This window comes from Aythya marila, assembly GCF_965140915.1.
Source record: "Aythya marila genome assembly, chromosome: 7".
Taxonomy (NCBI): domain Eukaryota; kingdom Metazoa; phylum Chordata; class Aves; order Anseriformes; family Anatidae; genus Aythya; species Aythya marila.
Window position 1 is genome coordinate 65360 of NC_139048.1, and position 19182 is coordinate 84541.

At 41.9% G+C, this 19182-nt stretch overlaps 1 protein-coding gene across 4 annotated transcripts in view; it reads right to left on the reverse strand.

Annotated features, from left to right (window-relative positions):
* The window catches only part of ALDH18A1 (aldehyde dehydrogenase 18 family member A1), a 36489-nt gene that overhangs the window by 16503 nt on the left and 804 nt on the right, over positions 1–19182 (reverse strand). Inside the window, exons 1-7 of one of the 4 annotated variants that reach the window (XM_082765119.1) lie at positions 14068–14197; positions 10470–10593; positions 7088–7311; positions 5539–5688; positions 5344–5448; positions 2456–2614; positions 1591–1681 (exon numbers count right to left, since the gene is read on the reverse strand). In XM_082765119.1, the coding sequence (XP_082621245.1) occupies positions 1591–1681; positions 2456–2614; positions 5344–5448; positions 5539–5688; positions 7088–7311; positions 10470–10563 (823 nt within the window). In that variant the 5' untranslated portion in view covers positions 10564–10593; positions 14068–14197. Of the gene's footprint in view, positions 1–1590; positions 1682–2455; positions 2615–5343; positions 5449–5538; positions 5689–7087; positions 7312–10469; positions 10594–14067; positions 14198–19182 lie in introns of those variants that run through there. The other 3 variants (XM_082765120.1, XM_082765118.1, XM_082765117.1) reach the window with 3 other exon arrangements.

The following is a 19182-nucleotide window of genomic DNA, read 5'->3' on the forward strand; positions in this document are numbered from 1 at the left end:
CAACCATGAAATCCAACTGAAACAGCTGGAAGAAACTGTGGTTATGAAAAGCCAACCTCCTTACTTCTCAGGGCCTACAATATGGACCAAAGTCCAGAAGCCACTGAAGGAAACATGTCTGGAGATGATAAAAAGACTATACGATTTTGTTTATGTCCTGGTGTGAAACTGTACCTACTACCTTCCTCTTTCTAGAAAAGCACCTTCAACATCAACAGGTTACAGACTTCATGGCAGCACAGCTCACAAGACTAGACCAGTATCAGCCGCATGTCTGGGAGAAAGAAAAGCTAGCAAGCTCCAGGCATCTGGAAAGCAATATCCAGGACATGTAAAGTACCCATAAATCACTGAAAGACAGAATCCACTGCCAGAAGCAGCAAACAATTGTAGAACAGTGTTTGGCTTATATGCAGGGAAAGACTATGTATTTAGAGTCAGGAGTATTACTCATGACCATATACAATTCTGAGAAGCTAGCAGAAGTACCATAGCACCCACACAGGGCATGCCTTCCAATCCTTTTACCGGCTTTGTTGCCCTCCTCTGTACACTTCCAGGGATCTTAACATTCTTTTTATATTGTAGAGCCCAGAATCACACACAATATTGAAGGAGAGGCTTCGCCAAATACAGTGGGAGAATCACCTCTTTTGACCAGCTGGCTATGCTGTGTTTAATATATCCCAAAATGCTAGACAGTATCTGTGATTCTGAATCTTTTAGCTATCTTCCCAGGGCCCTGAAGTTTATTTTGATTGAACACAGACTTCTTGCTGCAACTTTGTTGGTACCCACATGAAAGAGCAGGAGTAGGTAATAATCTGAAGTTTGAACTAAGCTCGTAAGCTCATTAGCAATGCCCCTGATCCAAGCCCCAGGGAGGTAGAAAAGTTCTCTAAAAAGATGGTCTGGTCTGCAGATGGGAGCCTCTGTTCCCTTCAGAAGGCAGTCAACTATGACTATAACTTGGCACTATTTCTTCACAACACTGGCCTTGATCCTGCACTTGCTACAAGGAGCTGGTTGATCTGACCTTGGTGGAACTTGCACAGAAACCCCTTCTTCCATCTTTTCACATCCATTGTCTAACAATACCCAGAGCCTCATACTTGTTTTGTAATGGAAGCTGATTGTGCAAGCAGTGGCTCCTCTTATAGCTCCATGGAGTAACTTGCTTCGACTCCTTGGTGTCCCCCTCTAGCTGCTGCCTTTATCCCAATGTGGATCAGATACTGGACCCACATCAGCAGTGGTTTTTCTAAATTGGTATGTGTGTTCCAGAGAGGGAGAGCATAGATCCATTGATCTATGACCTTCTTTGGCTCCCATTTGCTTCTCAGCCTCCCTAGCTCCTCCTGAAGCTTGGCCACCAGGCAGAGCAGTTCATGGGGCACACCTCCCTCAGGCATGCTGGCTATTACCCGTCATTTCAGAGAGTAGTCCCAGGCACACCCTACAGCCTAAAAGCTGGGTGGTTGAATGAACTAACTGAAGCTCTGAGTAGTTGCATTAGTCCTAGCGAGTGCCAGAGGAACAAAAGCAGAGGACATGTTTTTCTGCTGGGTGATAAAGAAATGTCTCACAAACCTTCTACATCTGAGAGAACAATCAGGAGATCAGTCTTCATTTCAACAGCCAGTCGTGCTGCCAGACTGTCATTATCCTTCACACTAATCACCTGCAATGAATACACACAGGTCAAGAATACTGAATAGTGGGAAGAACTGGGAAATCTGGCTACAACATACAAAAGCAAGCTACCTCAGCACTACCAAATCCTTATGAACTGCTTTGGTTCTACTCACTAAAAACTCTTAGAAGATGATTTTTTCATGAAAGTAAGTAGTCTTTTGGAAAACAGTCAAACGGTATCAAAACAACAGGCAGTCAGAGCAGTACCCACGTTCTCCACCTTGGGTGCCCAATTAAAGAACAAGAGGTACTAACTGACCATGCTATAAGCACAGGTGTTCACAGAATCACAGAACTGTACGGGTTGGAAGGGACCTCAGGAGATCATTGGGTACAATCCCCCTGCCAAAGAAGGTTCCCTAGAGCAGGTTGCCCAGAGAGGCGTCCAGACGGGCCTTGAATATCTCCAGAGAAGGAGATTCTGCAACCACCCTGGCCAGCCTGTTCCAGTGCTCTGAAACATGATGATCTGCAGAAGTTCCTTTCAACCTCAAATATTCTGTGAAAACCAAACCAGGCATACTTGCTTTTGGCAGAACAGGTAATATCTGGCCTTCTTCTAACCCACAACAATGTATCATGCTAGAAGCAGACAGACAGGTCAGCAGAGTTTTCTGGTCCCTCTGTCCACATTACTAATTGCGTGTGTTTGTTTCCCTGCTGCAGGCTCCAGAGGTCCCCAATTACAGTGTTAGTAAACTACAAATTAGTGCCGTACAATCTACAAGCAGAATCCACCCCCTTGCAATACTTTACCCACATTTACCCCCTGCAGATCACTGTTCGGCTCTGGAGGTGGAACAACAGCATCATTAGTATTAATTATAGGGACAATATTCATTCTTAAAAGTTCATGTAATGTTCCATTTAAGTTCCGACGCTTCTGTTCGTCATGGAAATCCAGGTTGGTGACTAAAATCTAAAAGGAGGAGAAAGACTTAATATATACTTAGCCTATCACTTATCCTGAGAAAAATATAAACATACATAGTAATGTAATGGACCATTCAAGCCCTTTGGGTCACCAAGAAACCATAAGCCAATTTTAAAAGATTGAGAATGCAAATGAGAAATATTCTTTCCACAACATTTTCAGATTTGCATGACAACTTCTACTGGAGCCTATAATGGCCTTTTTCAAGCAAACAGATCAGAGGCTTCAGGAATCAGCTTGGAAAAAAATAAAAAATAAAATTAAAACATAGGCAGAACACAGATGTCGATGATAATCATTAAAAGCCATTTTTATTTTTTACTTTGCCACTGGACGTTTGAGAACTAGGTAAATAATTCCATTATGCAGATGTTACAACATTTGGAATCAATGTGTGCACTGACTTTTTGGTAGAAATGAAATTATCTCTTAAATCAAAGGAATGATAGCTGTCTATAGACTTGACCAAGATTATAATCCAGTGCAGTCTATGGTAATTTTAGCTATACTGTAAACATTTTAGTGGTATCAGTTACACTGTATTATGGGGAGGAATTCCTGCAAGTGAGACTTTATACTAGGCTCTTAAATTCATTAAGTATCTAAACAAATAGGGCCTTACAGTTGATGTGATGCTGTGTTCTCAGTGTATTTAAGGTAAGTAAAGACTACTGAGAAAGAACAGAATAATTCAGTTTGAAGGGACCTTCAAAGATCATCGAGTCCAACTGATCATCAAGTTCTCACCATTTCAGGGCTACACAAAAGCTAAAGCATCTTATTAAGGGCATTGACAGGCATGGGACATCAACCACTTTGCCAGGCACCCTGTTTCAGTGATTGACCACCCTCATGGTAAAGACATTTTTCCAGTTTGAACCTCCCCATCACAGCTTTCTGCCATTCCAGAACTATGGAGTGCTTCCCGACTTCCTGTATCATCCCAGTAAAGACTGTAGCATTTAAACACGGAGAAAAAAGCAAACCACAGAATATCCTGAGCTGGAAGGGACCCATGAGTATCATTGAATCCAACTCCTACGACAATCCAACGACAGCTCCTCCCAACTTAATGCCATTTGCAAACTTACTAAATATGCATTTGAGTCCTGCATCCAGATAATTAAAAAAAAAAAAAAAAAAGGGAGAACTGGCCCTGAAATGGAGCTCTGTGGAACCCCACTACTGACTGGTCATCAGCCTGATGTAGCCCAATTTACTGTAATCCTTTGAGCCCAAACTGTCAGCCAATTGCTCACCCACTGTATTTATCTAGCTGTATGCTGGACATTTTGTCCAGAAGGATACTATAAGAAACAGTATCATAAGCTCTGCTGAAATCCAGAACTGGCCCTTGGTCAGCTAGGCGAGTAACCTTGTCATAAAAGAAAATTATTGTCTGACACATCTGGTGGCCTTCTTTGATGTGGTTACAGCGTTGTTGGATAGGGGAAGAGCAAATGATATCTTTTACTTGGACTTGTGCAAAGCGTTTGGCATTTGACACTGTTCTCCATGACATCCGTGACTCTGAATTGGAAAACACGTTTATTTGACGGATGGACCACTTGGTGGGTAAGGAATTGGCCGGATGGTCACACTCAAAGAGTTGCGGTCAACGGCCCAATGTCCAGGTGGAAATCGGTAATGCCTGGTGTTCCTCAGGGTCAGTACTGGGACTGGCACCGTTTAATGTCTTTGTGACACAGACAGTGGGATTGAGTGCACCCTCAGCAAATTTGCTGATGACACCAAGCTGTGTGGTACAGTTGACACACTGGAGGGAAAGGATGCCATCCAGAGGGACCTTGACAGGCTTGAGAGGTGGGCCTGTGCAAACCTCATGAGGTTCAACACGGCCAAGTGCAAGGTTTTGCATCTGGACTGGGGCAATCCCAAGCACAAATACAGGCCGGGCAGAGAATGGAATGAAAACAGCCCTGAGGAGAAGTGCTTTGGGGTGATTGTTGACAAGAAGCTCAACATGAGCCAGCAATGTGCACTTACAGCCCAGAAAGCCAGGCATATCCTGGGCTGCATCAAAAGAAGTGTGGCCAGCAGGTGAAAGCAGGTGATTCTTCCCCTCTGCTCTGCTCTTGTGAGACCTCACCTAGAGTATTGTGTTGAGCTCTGGTGACCCCAGCACAAGAAGGACATGGACCTATCAGGGCAAGTCCAGAGCAGAGCCACAAGGTTGATCAAGAAGGAGCTGGAGCACCTCTCCTATGAAGGCTGGCTGAAGGAGTTAGGGTTGTTCAGCCAGGAGAAGAGAAGGCTCCAGGAAGACTTTACAGACTGTTACTTAAAGGGTGCTACAGGAAAGCTGGGAAGGGACTCTTGTCAGGGAGTGTAGTGATAGCACAAGCGGTACAGCTTTAAACTAAAAGAGTGTAGATTTAGATAAAAGGAAGAAGTTCTTTATTATGAGGGTGTTGAGGCACCAGCATAGGCTGCCAAGAGAGGCTGTGGACGCCCCATCCCTGGAAGTGTTTAAGGCCAGGTTAGATGGGGCTTTGGGCAACCTGACCTAGTGGAGGGTGGCCCTGCCCATGGCAGAGGATTGGAATTAGTTGATCTTTAAGGTCCCTTCCAAACCAAACCATTCTATGATTATGTTAGATGAACAGGACTTTCCTCTCACGAACCCATGCCGGCTAACAACGCTATCACTAAGTGAAGTAGCAAGTCAGCCTAGGAAAGAAGGAATCCCTTACTTGAGCTGCACAGATGCTGTACTGCGTAAACATGGCTTCATACAGAGCCATTAGTCCACTCTGGCCAGCTGCTGCACAGGCTCGGGCCTCTAAGACTGGAATAGCCTACAAAGATAAAGAATATCTGTTAGACAGTGACTTGAATATGTTCTACCCAACACTCAAGGAAAAGTGGGACTGCCACCAACCACTCACCATATCTTTTAGCTGACTCTGGCCTGAATGAAGTGCTTGCCTCACACTCTGAGAAAGCAAAATCTCATGACGCAACCGCTGCTTTCCAAAAGCTACAGCACCACTGGTAACAATCATCATCTCTCGGCCCTGATTCTGCAGCATTGACACCTGTAAGTACATAGAACAAAATTATGATGTAGAGTAAGACCATTGCTAGCCTGACAGTTCTGGGTACTACAGCTATTACATGCTCACCAATTCCTGCTGACAAAAATATTCTGCTTATTCATGGATGCACAAAGCAAGACAACCACCCTCCTGTACACCTTCCTAACTGCTTAGGAACTATGTAGAAGACTGCATGCAATCCATAGCTTCTGCTAAACTTTCTTTTCACACTACCAGTTTTTATGACAATCATGCTTGAACCTTCACAATACATGTTACATAGCAACATTTCGATAACTCTTGGCCCTCTACCTCCATTGCCATAGATAATGAAAGATAAAGTACAGAAAAGCCATATCCCCAACTTTCTTATCTACCATCCATTCCAAGAGCTTTTATTTTACTGTAGAGCTAACTCTGACAGTACAGCTTTTTACTGCTTCATCCAAACACGTATCTGGCCAAGTTACTTTCATAGTCCTAAAGCTAAATGTCTTACAAGAATATAATGTGTTATGCGAACCTCACTTCCCATAGAAGACATATCCAATCCCCCCAAAATCTTCATTTCATTTTGCAGGACCAATCTGTTTGTTGATCCCATCAGCTTTTCCTACAAGTAATGAAGTTTCAAGATTTTTACTGGAAGAAGTCTGCAAATGCTCAAGTAATCAAGAAGTTTTTATTCTTTCTACAGAATTCATATACTTCAGTGCCATATTCCCACAAGATTCAACCAGTGCCTGAGTCATGTCTTATCTGTTGCATTAAAAAAAAAAAAAAAACAGCTCACTGTCAGAGTATCTCCTTCTGTGCTGAGTCTGGCTGAGACAGAGTTAACTTCCTTCACAGAAGCCCACATGAAACTGTTTTGGATTTGGGGACTAAAACAGTGTTGATAACACACCGATGTTTTGGCTATTGCTGAATAGTGCTTCCAGAGCATCAAAGCTTTCTTTTTCCCTACTCTGCCTCATGCCAGCAAATAGGCTAGGGTGGGCAAGAAATTCAGATGAGACACAGCTGGCACATTGACGTGAACCTGCCAAAGGGATATTCCATACAATATAACATCATCCTCATAAATAAAAGTAGGGTAACAAAAGATGAAAGAGCAGACGGTGAGGGAGGTAAGAAGATGACTTTCCAAGCAGCCATTGTGCCAGGACTACCTGGATGTCAGTCAGCTTGCGGGAGTCAACCCACCATACTTGTTTATTTACTGAGTTACAAGGTGTACACTACCACAGCACAAGGGGATGAAAAAGAGAAAGGCCAATACGTTTCTTTAAAAAGTTGTAACCGTTTTATGATTATTTTTTTCCTACAATCTTCTCTGCCATTCAACAGTCTCCAGGTGTCTCAAGTTAAAACCATTCCATTTCAGTTACAAAATTACCTGCTCCACTATAGATGCCAGCCTCCCAAGGGCCAAGCCACACTCATCTCCTCGAGTCACGACAGCACTACCCAGCTTCACTACAATCCGCTTTGCATGCTTCAGCTCACTGCGGTGTGCAAATGATTTGCCATGTGCACGGCTGAGTGGCATGGTGATAAATGGGATATTGCTCCAATAACGGATGGATTCATTCCTTAATCTTTGATTATGGCGAAGGATATCTGCAGTTAAAGAAAGAAGAAGAAAAAAAACAGTTTTTAAGCATTTCATTCAGACTTCCGAGTCCCTTAAGTCATGTAACACTTCCTCTTTTTCCAAGGCTATAGCCCACAATACACACTTCTCAGTGACTGGGAATGAGAAGCCAGCTTTGAGGTCACTGAAATAAAGTGAGAATGAATAATTTCTGAGCAGCACTAACTTTTGCTAAGGTATATAAAGCAATATCCCATACATTAGAGCTTTGACTCTGGGCATCTAGAAAAGCAAACTGAAGGACACTGTAAAAGAGCCCATACAGCTCACAACAAAACAATAAATGTGGTAGCTTTAAAAACACTCTCCTTTGCCATGCCTCATTAGATTCAACTAGAGAGTTTTCATCCACTGCAGAAAGCTAGGAAAGAAAAGAAATACATCTCACAGTCTGTAAGTCAGACCCTTTCTCACATTGCTCAGCTGGGGGCAGCGGAAGGGGGATGATGGACGTAAGAAGTCACCTTTCCACAGGATAAACAGGCATTGGAGGGAGCAGAACCAGTCATAGCACTACTGGGGTAAGATACAACAAGTGTAAGACTTGCACCTCATTTAAAACAACGTGCAAGGGAGTATTTCTCAGCAAAATCTGTGTTTTCAAAAAGCTGTCCAAGGACTGTAAGACAAACCAGTCTACTATCATCAGCACAGCACATTAGGCAGAATAGTGACTGTTAAGGTACAAATCACAAGCAACAGTCTGGATAATTTCTAATTGACAAAGATGTTGACCCAAACACACAAAATACCAAGGTAAGCTGAAGGCATGAAAGCAGAATGGAAGCACTTCAATATACTTTGTAAAAAGTTTTGCAGAGCCAGTGAACTGTCTCTGAAGAGGGAGTGGTACAGATAAGATTATCTGCAAAGTGTGTGTAAAGGCATAAGGAGGAGTATGATAAGCAACATTACTTTAAAAATATTTTTTATGACATTGCCTTATTCTCCACCTATTTTTTGCACATTATTATTCAGAAATTACATTAAACCAGTTCAACTGTTAGGCAGTCTCAAATATTGCTACAGTAAAAGAAAAAAAAAAAATCTGACATTGTTACAAAAAAAAAAAAAAAAAAAAACAAACAAACAAACAAAAAAAAAAAAAAAAACAAAAAAAAAAAGTGGACCCAGAGTATAGCATAAATAGCCAAAAGTGCATCATAGTCAAAAGATGGCACACATTCAGTCCTAAGCAATATAAATTTTTTTATATTGTTACTTCTGCTGGAGTTAAGACAGATATAACACAGTGCTACAGAAAAGAGAAGCCTGGCATTTAACAATGTTTTACATAATAAACCTATTTTGTTCATTATACACAAGAAAGAAGCTTAAATAATCCTAACTGAGGGCTATGCCAACATGCCACATTTTTATAGGAAGCAGAAAACAGAATTTGGAGATTAATTTCATTTGCCACTCATTTTCACGAAGGAATAGTTGTGAATATGAATAAAGACTGTAATATACGTATATGGAAGAATAGGTAAAAGAGTTCAATTTAACTATTCTTTCAGTATTATACATTACTATGTAGTATTTGTCTATCCCACATGGTATGACCAGAAAGTAAGAACAATTTTAGTGTTTTCAGTTTTCTCAGCAAGAGCTCCAAGGTTTAGAAGCTTAAAAGAAGGCAGCTGTTGGGAGATAACCAGTATTTGAAGATAAATCACGTTTTTCAGAGACAAGGAGAAAGGCAGTAGTTCTGAAATGAGCAGATTTCATTCATCTTTCATTAAGTCCTAATTGCTAACCTGGCTCTATCACTGTGCAAACACGCTTTTAAAATTTATTTTGCACTACAGTGAGAAGTGAAATCAGCTCTAATGTTATACATGTATATGCAAAACATTTCTGATGATGTAAATCCACTGATTTGTTTCATATTCAATTAGGGCGAAGTTGATATAGCCATCCTGACAACATTTTGGACTAAGCAGTTCCTAAGCATTCATTTTTTTCACATCCAGTACCTTATCAACCATTTCAATTCCTTAAAAAAGGGAAAACAAGCAAGACTTAAGTATGTGGCACTGCAGATCCTTTTTTGTGACCTGCATGAGGCTTGTTTCCCAGGAGTAAAGATGCAGAATTTCAAAATACACACAAGCTGAACAGGATCACAACAGAAATATTGGAGAACAAGGGAAACCTGTAATAAATTCTCACTTCAGCCTTGGAATGCAACTGATGAAGTAACTAGAGTTGCTCCAATACTGAATACTGACTATTGTCAATGCTAAGGAATAGTTTTCACAACATTAACTATGACTAGTTTACTGATTTTGGAAAATGTGTTATATTTAGAGATGCTACAAATGCGGAAGTCAACAGAGCTATATCTCGAAGAAAGAAAAAAAAAAGATTTTTAATGATTTAATAATCCATATGAATATGCACAAAAGAGAACTGTTAACCTAATGAGAAATGAAAATCTTGCATGCATTGGTAACAAACAGTTAACATTTTTATTCCATAATTTTCCAGATACTGTCTTGATCCAGTAGAGTCAGTCTATCCCTGCCTTCACTCTAGTTGATTAGGGGTCTGAAATAGAGAATGGCCCTCTCAAGTCAGATTTTCATAACAGAACAGGGAACAACAATAAACATGTCGTATTCTTAACCACTATCTACAGGGCACCTATGTATTTATACTCAGGCTTCCTGCAAGTTTCCTTGCATGTTTCTACTTTTACCTAATCCAAAGAAATTTTAGCTTTACACCTTGCAATACTTGCCTTATTCAAGACATCTGCGGACTGAAAATGTGGATAGGGAGCAGGTATCATCAGACCATGTTTTCTATGAACAGATCAGGTTATTTTAAAATATCCTTATATTTTAAAATAAAATAAATGCTTTTACAATGGGATTATTTACTTGAAATATGTCGGAATGAGAAATACAACCTCTGAAGACACCCAGCTCCATAATACTCAGTTAAGGAAGAAAGTAACAGTAAGAGAGTACAGCTTCAATTGCAGCTCACTCCAGAGGTTGTAAGTTTTGAATTATGTTAATGAGGTGATTTAACTTCCAACACAGAAAAAGCATAGACACGCCCAGACACATACTGACTAACATTATTAGAAACGTGTGCTTTCTCTCATACATACAGAAACGGGAAATGGCTGCGATGGCATGCGGCGGCAACACAAAGCACCATCCAGGGGAACGGACAAGAGGGCTCAGAGCAGCTCGACACAACATTTTGAGATGCCTTCTGCAAATCAAGGATATCTGCAAGTTAAAAGGAAGGGTGGGGGGGAAGGAAACTGGTTAAATATCAGTGAATTTCCATCTGTATTTCTCTCCTCCCCAACCAACCCCCCCCCCCAGAACTCTTCCTTGTCCTGTACAGTCTTAATGCAATTTCCCTGTGCAAGAGACAGCCCATTCTCCTCAGTCTCATACTGTGACTTAGAAGATCTGAATGCTCCTGTTCCATACCTGCTGGCAGAAGATTATTATTAAAGATGAAGAACAAAACAGAGTTCCCCAAGAAGGGAATAGACTATTAGTGAATGTACCTACAATGGAAAAAACGTTGTAACTTTGTCCATGAAGCCTGGAGGAAAAAAACTGGACACAAGTTGGATCATCTGTACACCTCACTACAGAGCATCTACTCAGAGCATATAATTCTCATGAATCACAGCCCTATTCAGTGTAGAAGATATGCTGGTTCATTTTTCACTGATCACTACCAAATGGCAAGATATTAACCCTGACTACAAGTAAGGACACTGATTTGCAAGGTATTTGGCATTAGTTTCCCTTGACTGAACTTTTAAGTTCTCAGGATACTCTTAACACTAAAGCCACTGGAGCAAGTACCCAGTAACTGAGGGATACACAATAAGCAGTTTCCTATTACAGGTCTAAGTTGAAGTAATGCACCTAGTATCACAAAGAAAACAAAGGTAATGAATATGAATCCAGTTCTCCTGGATTGTGCCTTAGCCATGACACTTCTCCTTCCCCTTTTATAAAATTTTGCTTCCTTCACTTGCTTTCAATCCATCCCTCCACACCACTGGACCAGACAGGGCAAACAACATTGCACAAGCTGTGGTAGGGGGAGGGTATTGAATAGAAAACAAAAAGACCTCATAGCAACTGTAACAGCAGTTTTCTGATATACTTACCTTGACAAATACAGTGCCTGGCAGTTCTGGCCTACACATAAGCAAACATTATGAACACTTGAAGTTGCTTAATTACCCTGCATCAGTTTATCGTTACTATGCTTCATTACAATCCTTACCAAAGTATACACCTCTACATAAGACAAGGCATGCACCAGCAGGTAATGATTCTTTTTTTTGGCTAGTAAAGATCAGATAGCATGGCATTGTAACTACATTAACCTATTACACCTCTCCAGTTCTGTATTTCACCTGAAACAGCAGCCTTGACCACTGGAAGGATGAGGCAGACAAAGGACACAGAGCAGATGACAGAGCTGAGCAAGTAGTCAAAGATTCCTTCTCATAACAGGGCAAATTTAAAGGAGGTGGTAAAGGGTACTGACCAGACATTCCCTGCTTGAACCCTCCAGAGATCCTCTGTCACTTACCAGTTATTTCAGGCATGTGCCTCTGGGAGGTACAATTTCTACTGTCCAAATATCTGTCTGACCGTCCTACCTGGAAGTTCACCCTGCCATCCATCCAGTGTCAGCCATTGTCTTCCCAGTAGGCTCTTCATTTCACCTCTAGGGGATGCTCATTGTCCAACAGCTCCTGAAAACATGGACTGGCAAAGGGCAGCTCTTTTATCCGCCACTAAACCACGTCCCAAAGCACCACTAGACGTCTCTGAAACACCTCTGGGGATGGCCACTCCAGCACCTCCCTGGGCAGCCTGTTCCAATGCCCAACCACCCCTTCCGTGAAGAGATTCGTACCAATATCTGTCCTAAACCTTCCCAGCACAACTTGAGGCCATTTTCTGTGTCCTATCATTTGTCAGCTGAGAAAAGAGACCAACACTCACCTCTCTACAACCTCCTTTCAGGGTAGGAGGGTCTCCCCTTAGCCTCCTTTTCTCCAGACTAAACACCCCCAGTTCCCTCAGGTTGCAGAACTACTCCTTTCTCTCCCCACACTGAGTCAGGGATTTAGAATTTATTTCAATGCTCACTTTCCATTCCGACATCATTTACAGTATTTCCATACCAGGATTGTTTTACTGAATACAGTAAGAAACAACAACAAAAAGCTAAAAATTAAAAATAAAACTACCACCAACAGAAAACAACAACAAAACATCCCACACCACAACCTCAAAAATTCTGCCTTAGAGGGTAGGGGGGGGTCCAATAAAAAGAAATGCAAAATGCATTGTTTAGGTACAAAACTAGCATCAACTTTAAATCTTTTTGTCATTGCTAAGAAAACCTAATCTCACCAAACTAGTCTCCAAAACAGTCTTTTAAAAATACCACTCTCATCGTACCTTCAAGCCAATAAAAGTTATCCTTATATCATCTCTCATAGATAGCATTACTATTGGCTAGTTTTTATGAAATTAGTAATTTCTAAGGAGCTATTAAGTACCCCAACACACTTGGATTCTGTTCCAGATCAGTGTAAAGACACTTAAGTCACCTTCCCAGGAAGTCTGAAGTGGAATGAAGGTCTCAAATCCTAGAATTGGTGCTTTTAACAACAACAATCTATGACACTGGATTTTTTTTTTTTTCAGTTTGTTAGCTAAAAGCCCATGGGATGTCCACACCCATTTAATGCAAGTAGATAAAATAAGTTTAAATAAACTTTTCACACTTTTATATATAAAGACCCATATCTCAATTAAGTGTTCAGGACATTCCACATATGAAAAAAAAAAAAGTCCTATAGAAAGAGTTATCCCGTACTACATTTAAGCAACAAAGCAGAGGTAAATCAAGTTCCCAGGAAAAAACACACGATTTTAATGAAGCAATTCTCTACCATAACACAAGAAAAAGTCCTCTGTAACATTTGTGACTTTTTGTTATGTAAACAACTCTGTTAATTTACAAACTAAAACTTTTGTAAGAAAAAAAAAAATCTGCATCTCTTAGTCTATCTCAAAAACAAGAAACCTTCCCAGAGGGAAGCCATTTCAGGAGAATGAACTAAAATAAAGAAAAGCTTCAAATACAGTGTCTTTAGAACAGTTCACAAATAGCTCTGACCAGAACTTTACACACATAAAATTTATACACAGAGTTTACAGAAGTTAATACACAGAGAGAACATATATCATGCAATTCTTTTCTACCAAGAATCCATTCCAGCTGGACAGTGTGGTCACGACAGTCTGTAGCCATTGCCACGTACAGCTGAATAAAAACCTGTCATGACCAGTAAAATCTGCTCTAATACTTTCAGCCTGAAGTACTGCAGAAGCTAATGTCCACACAATTTCAGTACTGCTCCCTTTTGTTCAATCTCGTATATAAACAGGCTAAGCAACACAGACAGCACTGTATGGCAACAGCACTGGAGATGGCACTAGAACCTCCAGCAGCCTGCCTGCAGAGAGGGCAAGCTGAGGAATGGAGCAATCCACACTACAGGCAAGCAGCAGATCCTGCTCAAGCACAGGCAGGATTTTAGCTTAGCAAAACACAACAGCAGGCAAATTACTTGCTGCACAGTTATCAGTGACACCTACAGGTGCCAGCCCTTGTCTGAACACTTAGATCCACCTGGATCACCATACCTGTCCCCTGCTGCTGAAGCCGTGACACTGCCCAAGAGAAGCAGCAGCCGCAGGGTGCCAGGAAGCAGACAAGACCGAGCTCCGCGCAGGCCGCGGAAGGCAGAGGCGGCCGGCCTAGCGCAGCCAATCCCCAGCAGCACGAGCCACATCAGCACGGCACCGACAGGCTGAAGGCCGGCTGCCAGCTGACGTAACCTCCGCGACTGCGGCTTCATCCCTCCCAGCAAGAGTGCACACCTTCCCATCCCGCTGTCCCAGCAGATGATGTAATTCTACTCCACGTTGCAGCACAAAATCCAGGGCTTTACAGTTACAGCATTAACAACTGTTTTCTGTCTAGTCCCAGACCAGTCCAGACAGCCCTACCCATGGCACGGGCCGCCCAGGCAACTCCCCATCCAGCTTCCCTTGACCTCAATTCTCCCTGTTCTCAGATGTTTGCACTCTGATGCAGACAGGAGATGAAAGTGTCTATGTAGCCAAACGTTTGAGAGTGGATTCACCTCCATCAGCCCCTACCTCCTATGTTTTCTCCACTGAGTCCCAAACCTCTTCACTAGGGCTAGAGTGTTGGCTTTGCTCTTCATTTACCTCCCACGCCCTATTTGCATTCATTTCTGAATTAACCAAGAAAGCACTTGTCGCCACATTTCGCAAAAAACATAAATGCTACAGTTTCTCATCTTGAAAGGCATTACAAAATTCACAGCAGTTCTTCAGTTCAACTCAGATACTGGTTATACTTGCCTCCTGTCTGCATTTATTTTACCACCGTCATATTCCTATTTTCCTACTGCAATAAACAAATTCCACCAGCACCAATTCTCATGTCGTTACAAGACAGTAAGTGGTGGGAGTTTCCCTGTTTTTGTATTTTGTTGTTTGTTTGTCTGTTTAAATTCTCAACACATCGTCCTCTAGAATCAGGAAAGAAACTCACCTGAAAGTCTTACATCCATGGAGAAAATTTCAAACCCTGAACAATATTAGAGGGATAGGGAAGCTCACAACAACCTCTATGTCACAAGAATTTATAGAAGACCAAACTCACAATTGGTTGAGATTAAGATTCCACTGTCTCTACAGAAAGGAAAAGAAACTGCCCCCCCTCAACCCCAAAATAAATATATGGACACCACTTTGTTAGAAGGCTATCTGAAGATTTCCACATTGCTGGAAGTGGAATTTGGTTTCATCATAGCACACATATGCCCTGCTTCACCTTCTCCCCGCTACAGTTATTAGCAAAGGTAAAGAATCCTGATGTGTACAAATGTAGAATACAGACAGCACCAGAATGATGGTGATTCAGACACAAGTGAAGAGGCAGAACGGCAATTAATGAGGCCAATAGCATAACATAGGAAAAAAAAAAAAAAAAAAAAAGCTGCTAAGCCTTCAATTTTATTTTTAAACACATAACAAGAAACAGGAATGCCCTTATTTTAGATTGATCTGTCCACTTTTTAGCACATGCAACTCCTTTGAACCGTGCTTCTAAATAAAAAGCAAAAGGTTCCCCGCAACACCTTCAGCTACTGAAGAGCTGCTTTTGCTCTTCACACACTGAAATAAAGGAAGAATCGGTATGAGAAAATAAACAAAAACCTTTCCTTTACCAAACAAAACTGAGTGCTTTTACAGAAGGATGCTTGTTAACAGCAAAGAATCCTAGATTTCCTGCCTGATGAGCAGTAATTTACTTCAGTGTACAACAAACACATAAGGAAGTCAGCAATGAAAAACTGGTTTCAGATAGTTAAGGGTAGTGAACACTGAGAAATCTCAAGCAGAGCCTCATCTTCAAAAAAAAGGCCAAAGAACCATCCTGGTGGCAGTAACAGTATGCGTAGGCCAGCATGCTACAGTCCACCTTCAGTCCTAGGTACAATTGCTACAATTATAGGTAGGTATATCTCTAAACAAAAGGTTTGCATTTTTCTCTAATTGAACAAAAACAAGCAAAACCAAGAAAGAATAGGTGTTTTAATCCAGATTACTACATGAGGACACAGGTAAATTTATTCAAGTGCTGGTCATCACTATGAAACCTAGAGACAGGGTCAGTTAGCATCTTTCATTTATTTCCCTCCTCTTAGCATCACCACTCTACTCTTGCCTGGATCAAATCTGGCTACTTTCCTCTAAAACCTGTTCTCAAAACCAAACAGTGAAACATCAGATTCCACCTGCTGTTAAAGATAAAGACAACAGAGCTAAAATCTCAGTCCTGTATCAGTTTCCCTACAGCCATCAAATCATCAAATCAAAGCTGTACAAGCATCAAAAGTCGTTCAGGAAAGCAATGGAGATGGAATAAAGATTTTATTATAGCTCTGGCTAATATACTGACACTAGTGTCCTGAATGACAAGATGAAAATTCAGTACCTGGACACACATTCATATTCACGAGTAAATGTAGCCAGAGAAACAGAAGGATAGAAAGAAAAGAAATTTGAAAAATGTAAACTGAAGTCTACAGTCTTGTTCAATATTCCCGGACAAAGACTGATATCTACATTTAGTACCCTATCAGCTCCTCCACCACGTATTATAGAAGCTTTAGATGCAGTTTTGCACCCTTCTAAATTATTTATTCATACCCTCTGTATCCAAGGCCCCATTGTGGAACCTCTTCAACAACTGCCTTACAGCGGTCTTTAAGCCAGAAAACCATAGCATCCTGAGAAGAAAGACAAGGAAAAATCACCAGCTGTATGATTTATTTATAGGTCCTTGTCCTGTCACTTCTCCATGAAGAGTATCACTTAAAACAGCATTTATCAGTATCCTGATGGCATTCCCTCCAGTTCCTTATTTTTAAGCCTTTACCTACCTCTCTTTTTTTATTCTCTGTCCTCACAATGATGTGTTTACTTATTCTTTTGTGGTTGGGGAGAATAAAGAAGGTGTTTGGTTTCTACCAAGGATAAGCCAACACCCAATCCTAATGGGGAAAAACTTACCCCCAAAAAATTGGTATGACAGCAGTTTCCATCAGATGCCCAAATAAAGTATATGGGTGTGACAAGAAAACAATTAAAACTACCTAAACACTCCCCTGGTCTCTATCTTTGTGTGACTGGGGCTATCCACCTTCTCCACACCACTTAGTATCTTACAGACTTGTAACACGCACCTTCTCATTCCTGCACGTGAATTGTGGCTGCAGTGCTCAAGTTGCTCCTAAACAGTTCTGTCACCAGAATTGTCAGTTTTGCCACCCCTCCTTCTCAAAGCTACAGCTCCCATCCCACTCCTTCAACCAGTGTTCAGCTTTATCACTAATGTTCTGGTCAGAGACCAACCAACGCACCTGACTACACAATCACATGAGCAGTAGCACCAGCAGAAGAGAAACACAGCAATTCCTGAGACTGTACTGCCACTAATAAAGCTGTTTACGATGCTCTTGCTGTTCTTAAACAAAAGCTATTTCATACCTATGATCATGTGCACTGCTTTTCCTTGACCTCCCCCACTAACCTCAAACAAGTACAGCATGTTAGGCAGAAAAACGAGCCCAGAACAGCACACGATGCTCAGAGTTGGTTGGAGCATGTATTTATAGTGGCATGATACATATGGTCATGATACATCAAATGATATATCAAACGATATAAATGAATACATCAAATGATATATTCATTTTGCACTTCATTCCTTGCCTGGTAATTTCTAACATTCTATTTGCTTTTTGACTGCCACTAACACCTCAAACTGATGTTTCAGAGTATCATCTACAGTGACTCTCAGCGGTTTTCTTCCCTGGATACTGTAGAAAATTGTGAAAATACTATCGCTTTCATATTCCTACCAATACAACAGCAAGAAGAGCACCTGAAAAATTACCTGAAAAAGCCTGGGAGATGATCACTCTGCTACTTTCAACAACCCTGGCAAAGAGTAGTTTAGAAGAGGAAAGCAGTACAGCACACAAACTAATAAATCCATACAGAACTTGAAGGAAAAAACTTTCACCAACACAAACACAGAAAAGGTAATGCCCTTTCTAAAGTGCCTAAATATAAATACTTTACTACAAAACAGAAAGAAGAAAATGTTAACCCTTTATAAGATGCTTTTCAATGTTGTCAAGAGCAAATCTGACAAGAGAAAGAAGGCAGAGACTTTGAAGTACCCAGTGTTTTTAAGGGTATAGAGGCAACACAGGTACAAACATTTAAGGAAGCATTTTAGTTATTTGTCATTTCAGAAAATAAAACTGTCCTTGACTTCATAGTACAGAGACAGTTGCTGAGGGTTTTGGGAAATCTGTGTAAGTTTTGGTCATCAAGTCTCCTTTATCTGCAGTTTTATTACTTCTTTCAGAGAGCTATCAGGTTTCTTCTTACAAAAACTGATCCTGTGAAGAAATGCTATGCAACCAACACAGGCTTATCACCAAGTGTTAAGACAAAACATAGGTAAGAACTCCTATGTCTCACGCAAGTGTCAGGAGGGTTTAAATGTTTTCTTTGGGCATGGAGAAATGTTCTCGGTAGGCATAAGAGACTGGCAAAGAAAGAGAAAGCCTCACAGTGCTACAGCTCTGCTTTTGCAAAATTCCAGAAGAACGAAGTCAGTACAGTTCTTATTGGTGCTACTTATTGGTTCTACTGCTTGCAGAGATCCAAACAGCAGCTTCACTCTGCCAATGACTCCACGTAGCAGCACTGCTCTGTGGCCATCAAGAAAATGTAAAACAAAGCCTACACGCTTGTCTCAAGAAAACCTGAGACCGGGAGGATGGGGCGCCTCCAGACGCAGGCAGCACATCGCACACCCCACGGGGCGTACCTCAACCGCCGCAAGGCTTGGCTCGCTGCGGAGCAACGAGGGCTCCTGGGAGAGCAGCGAGCCACGGCAGCGGCTCCTGACCCCAAGCCGCAGAGCAGGGACCGAGCGGGGCCCAGCGCCGGCCGCACGCCCTCCGGGTCCCCGCGGCGCTCAAGCGGAGGCGGTGCGGCCACACGCCCCGCCCCGCCCCCCGCCCCGCGCCCCGCCCCCCGTCCGGCTCCGGCACCGGCCGCACCTCGCGACCGCGGCTTCCCGCCGGCAGCGCGGCCACCGCGGAGCGCGCGCCGGGCGGCCCAGCCCGGCCAGGCCAGCAG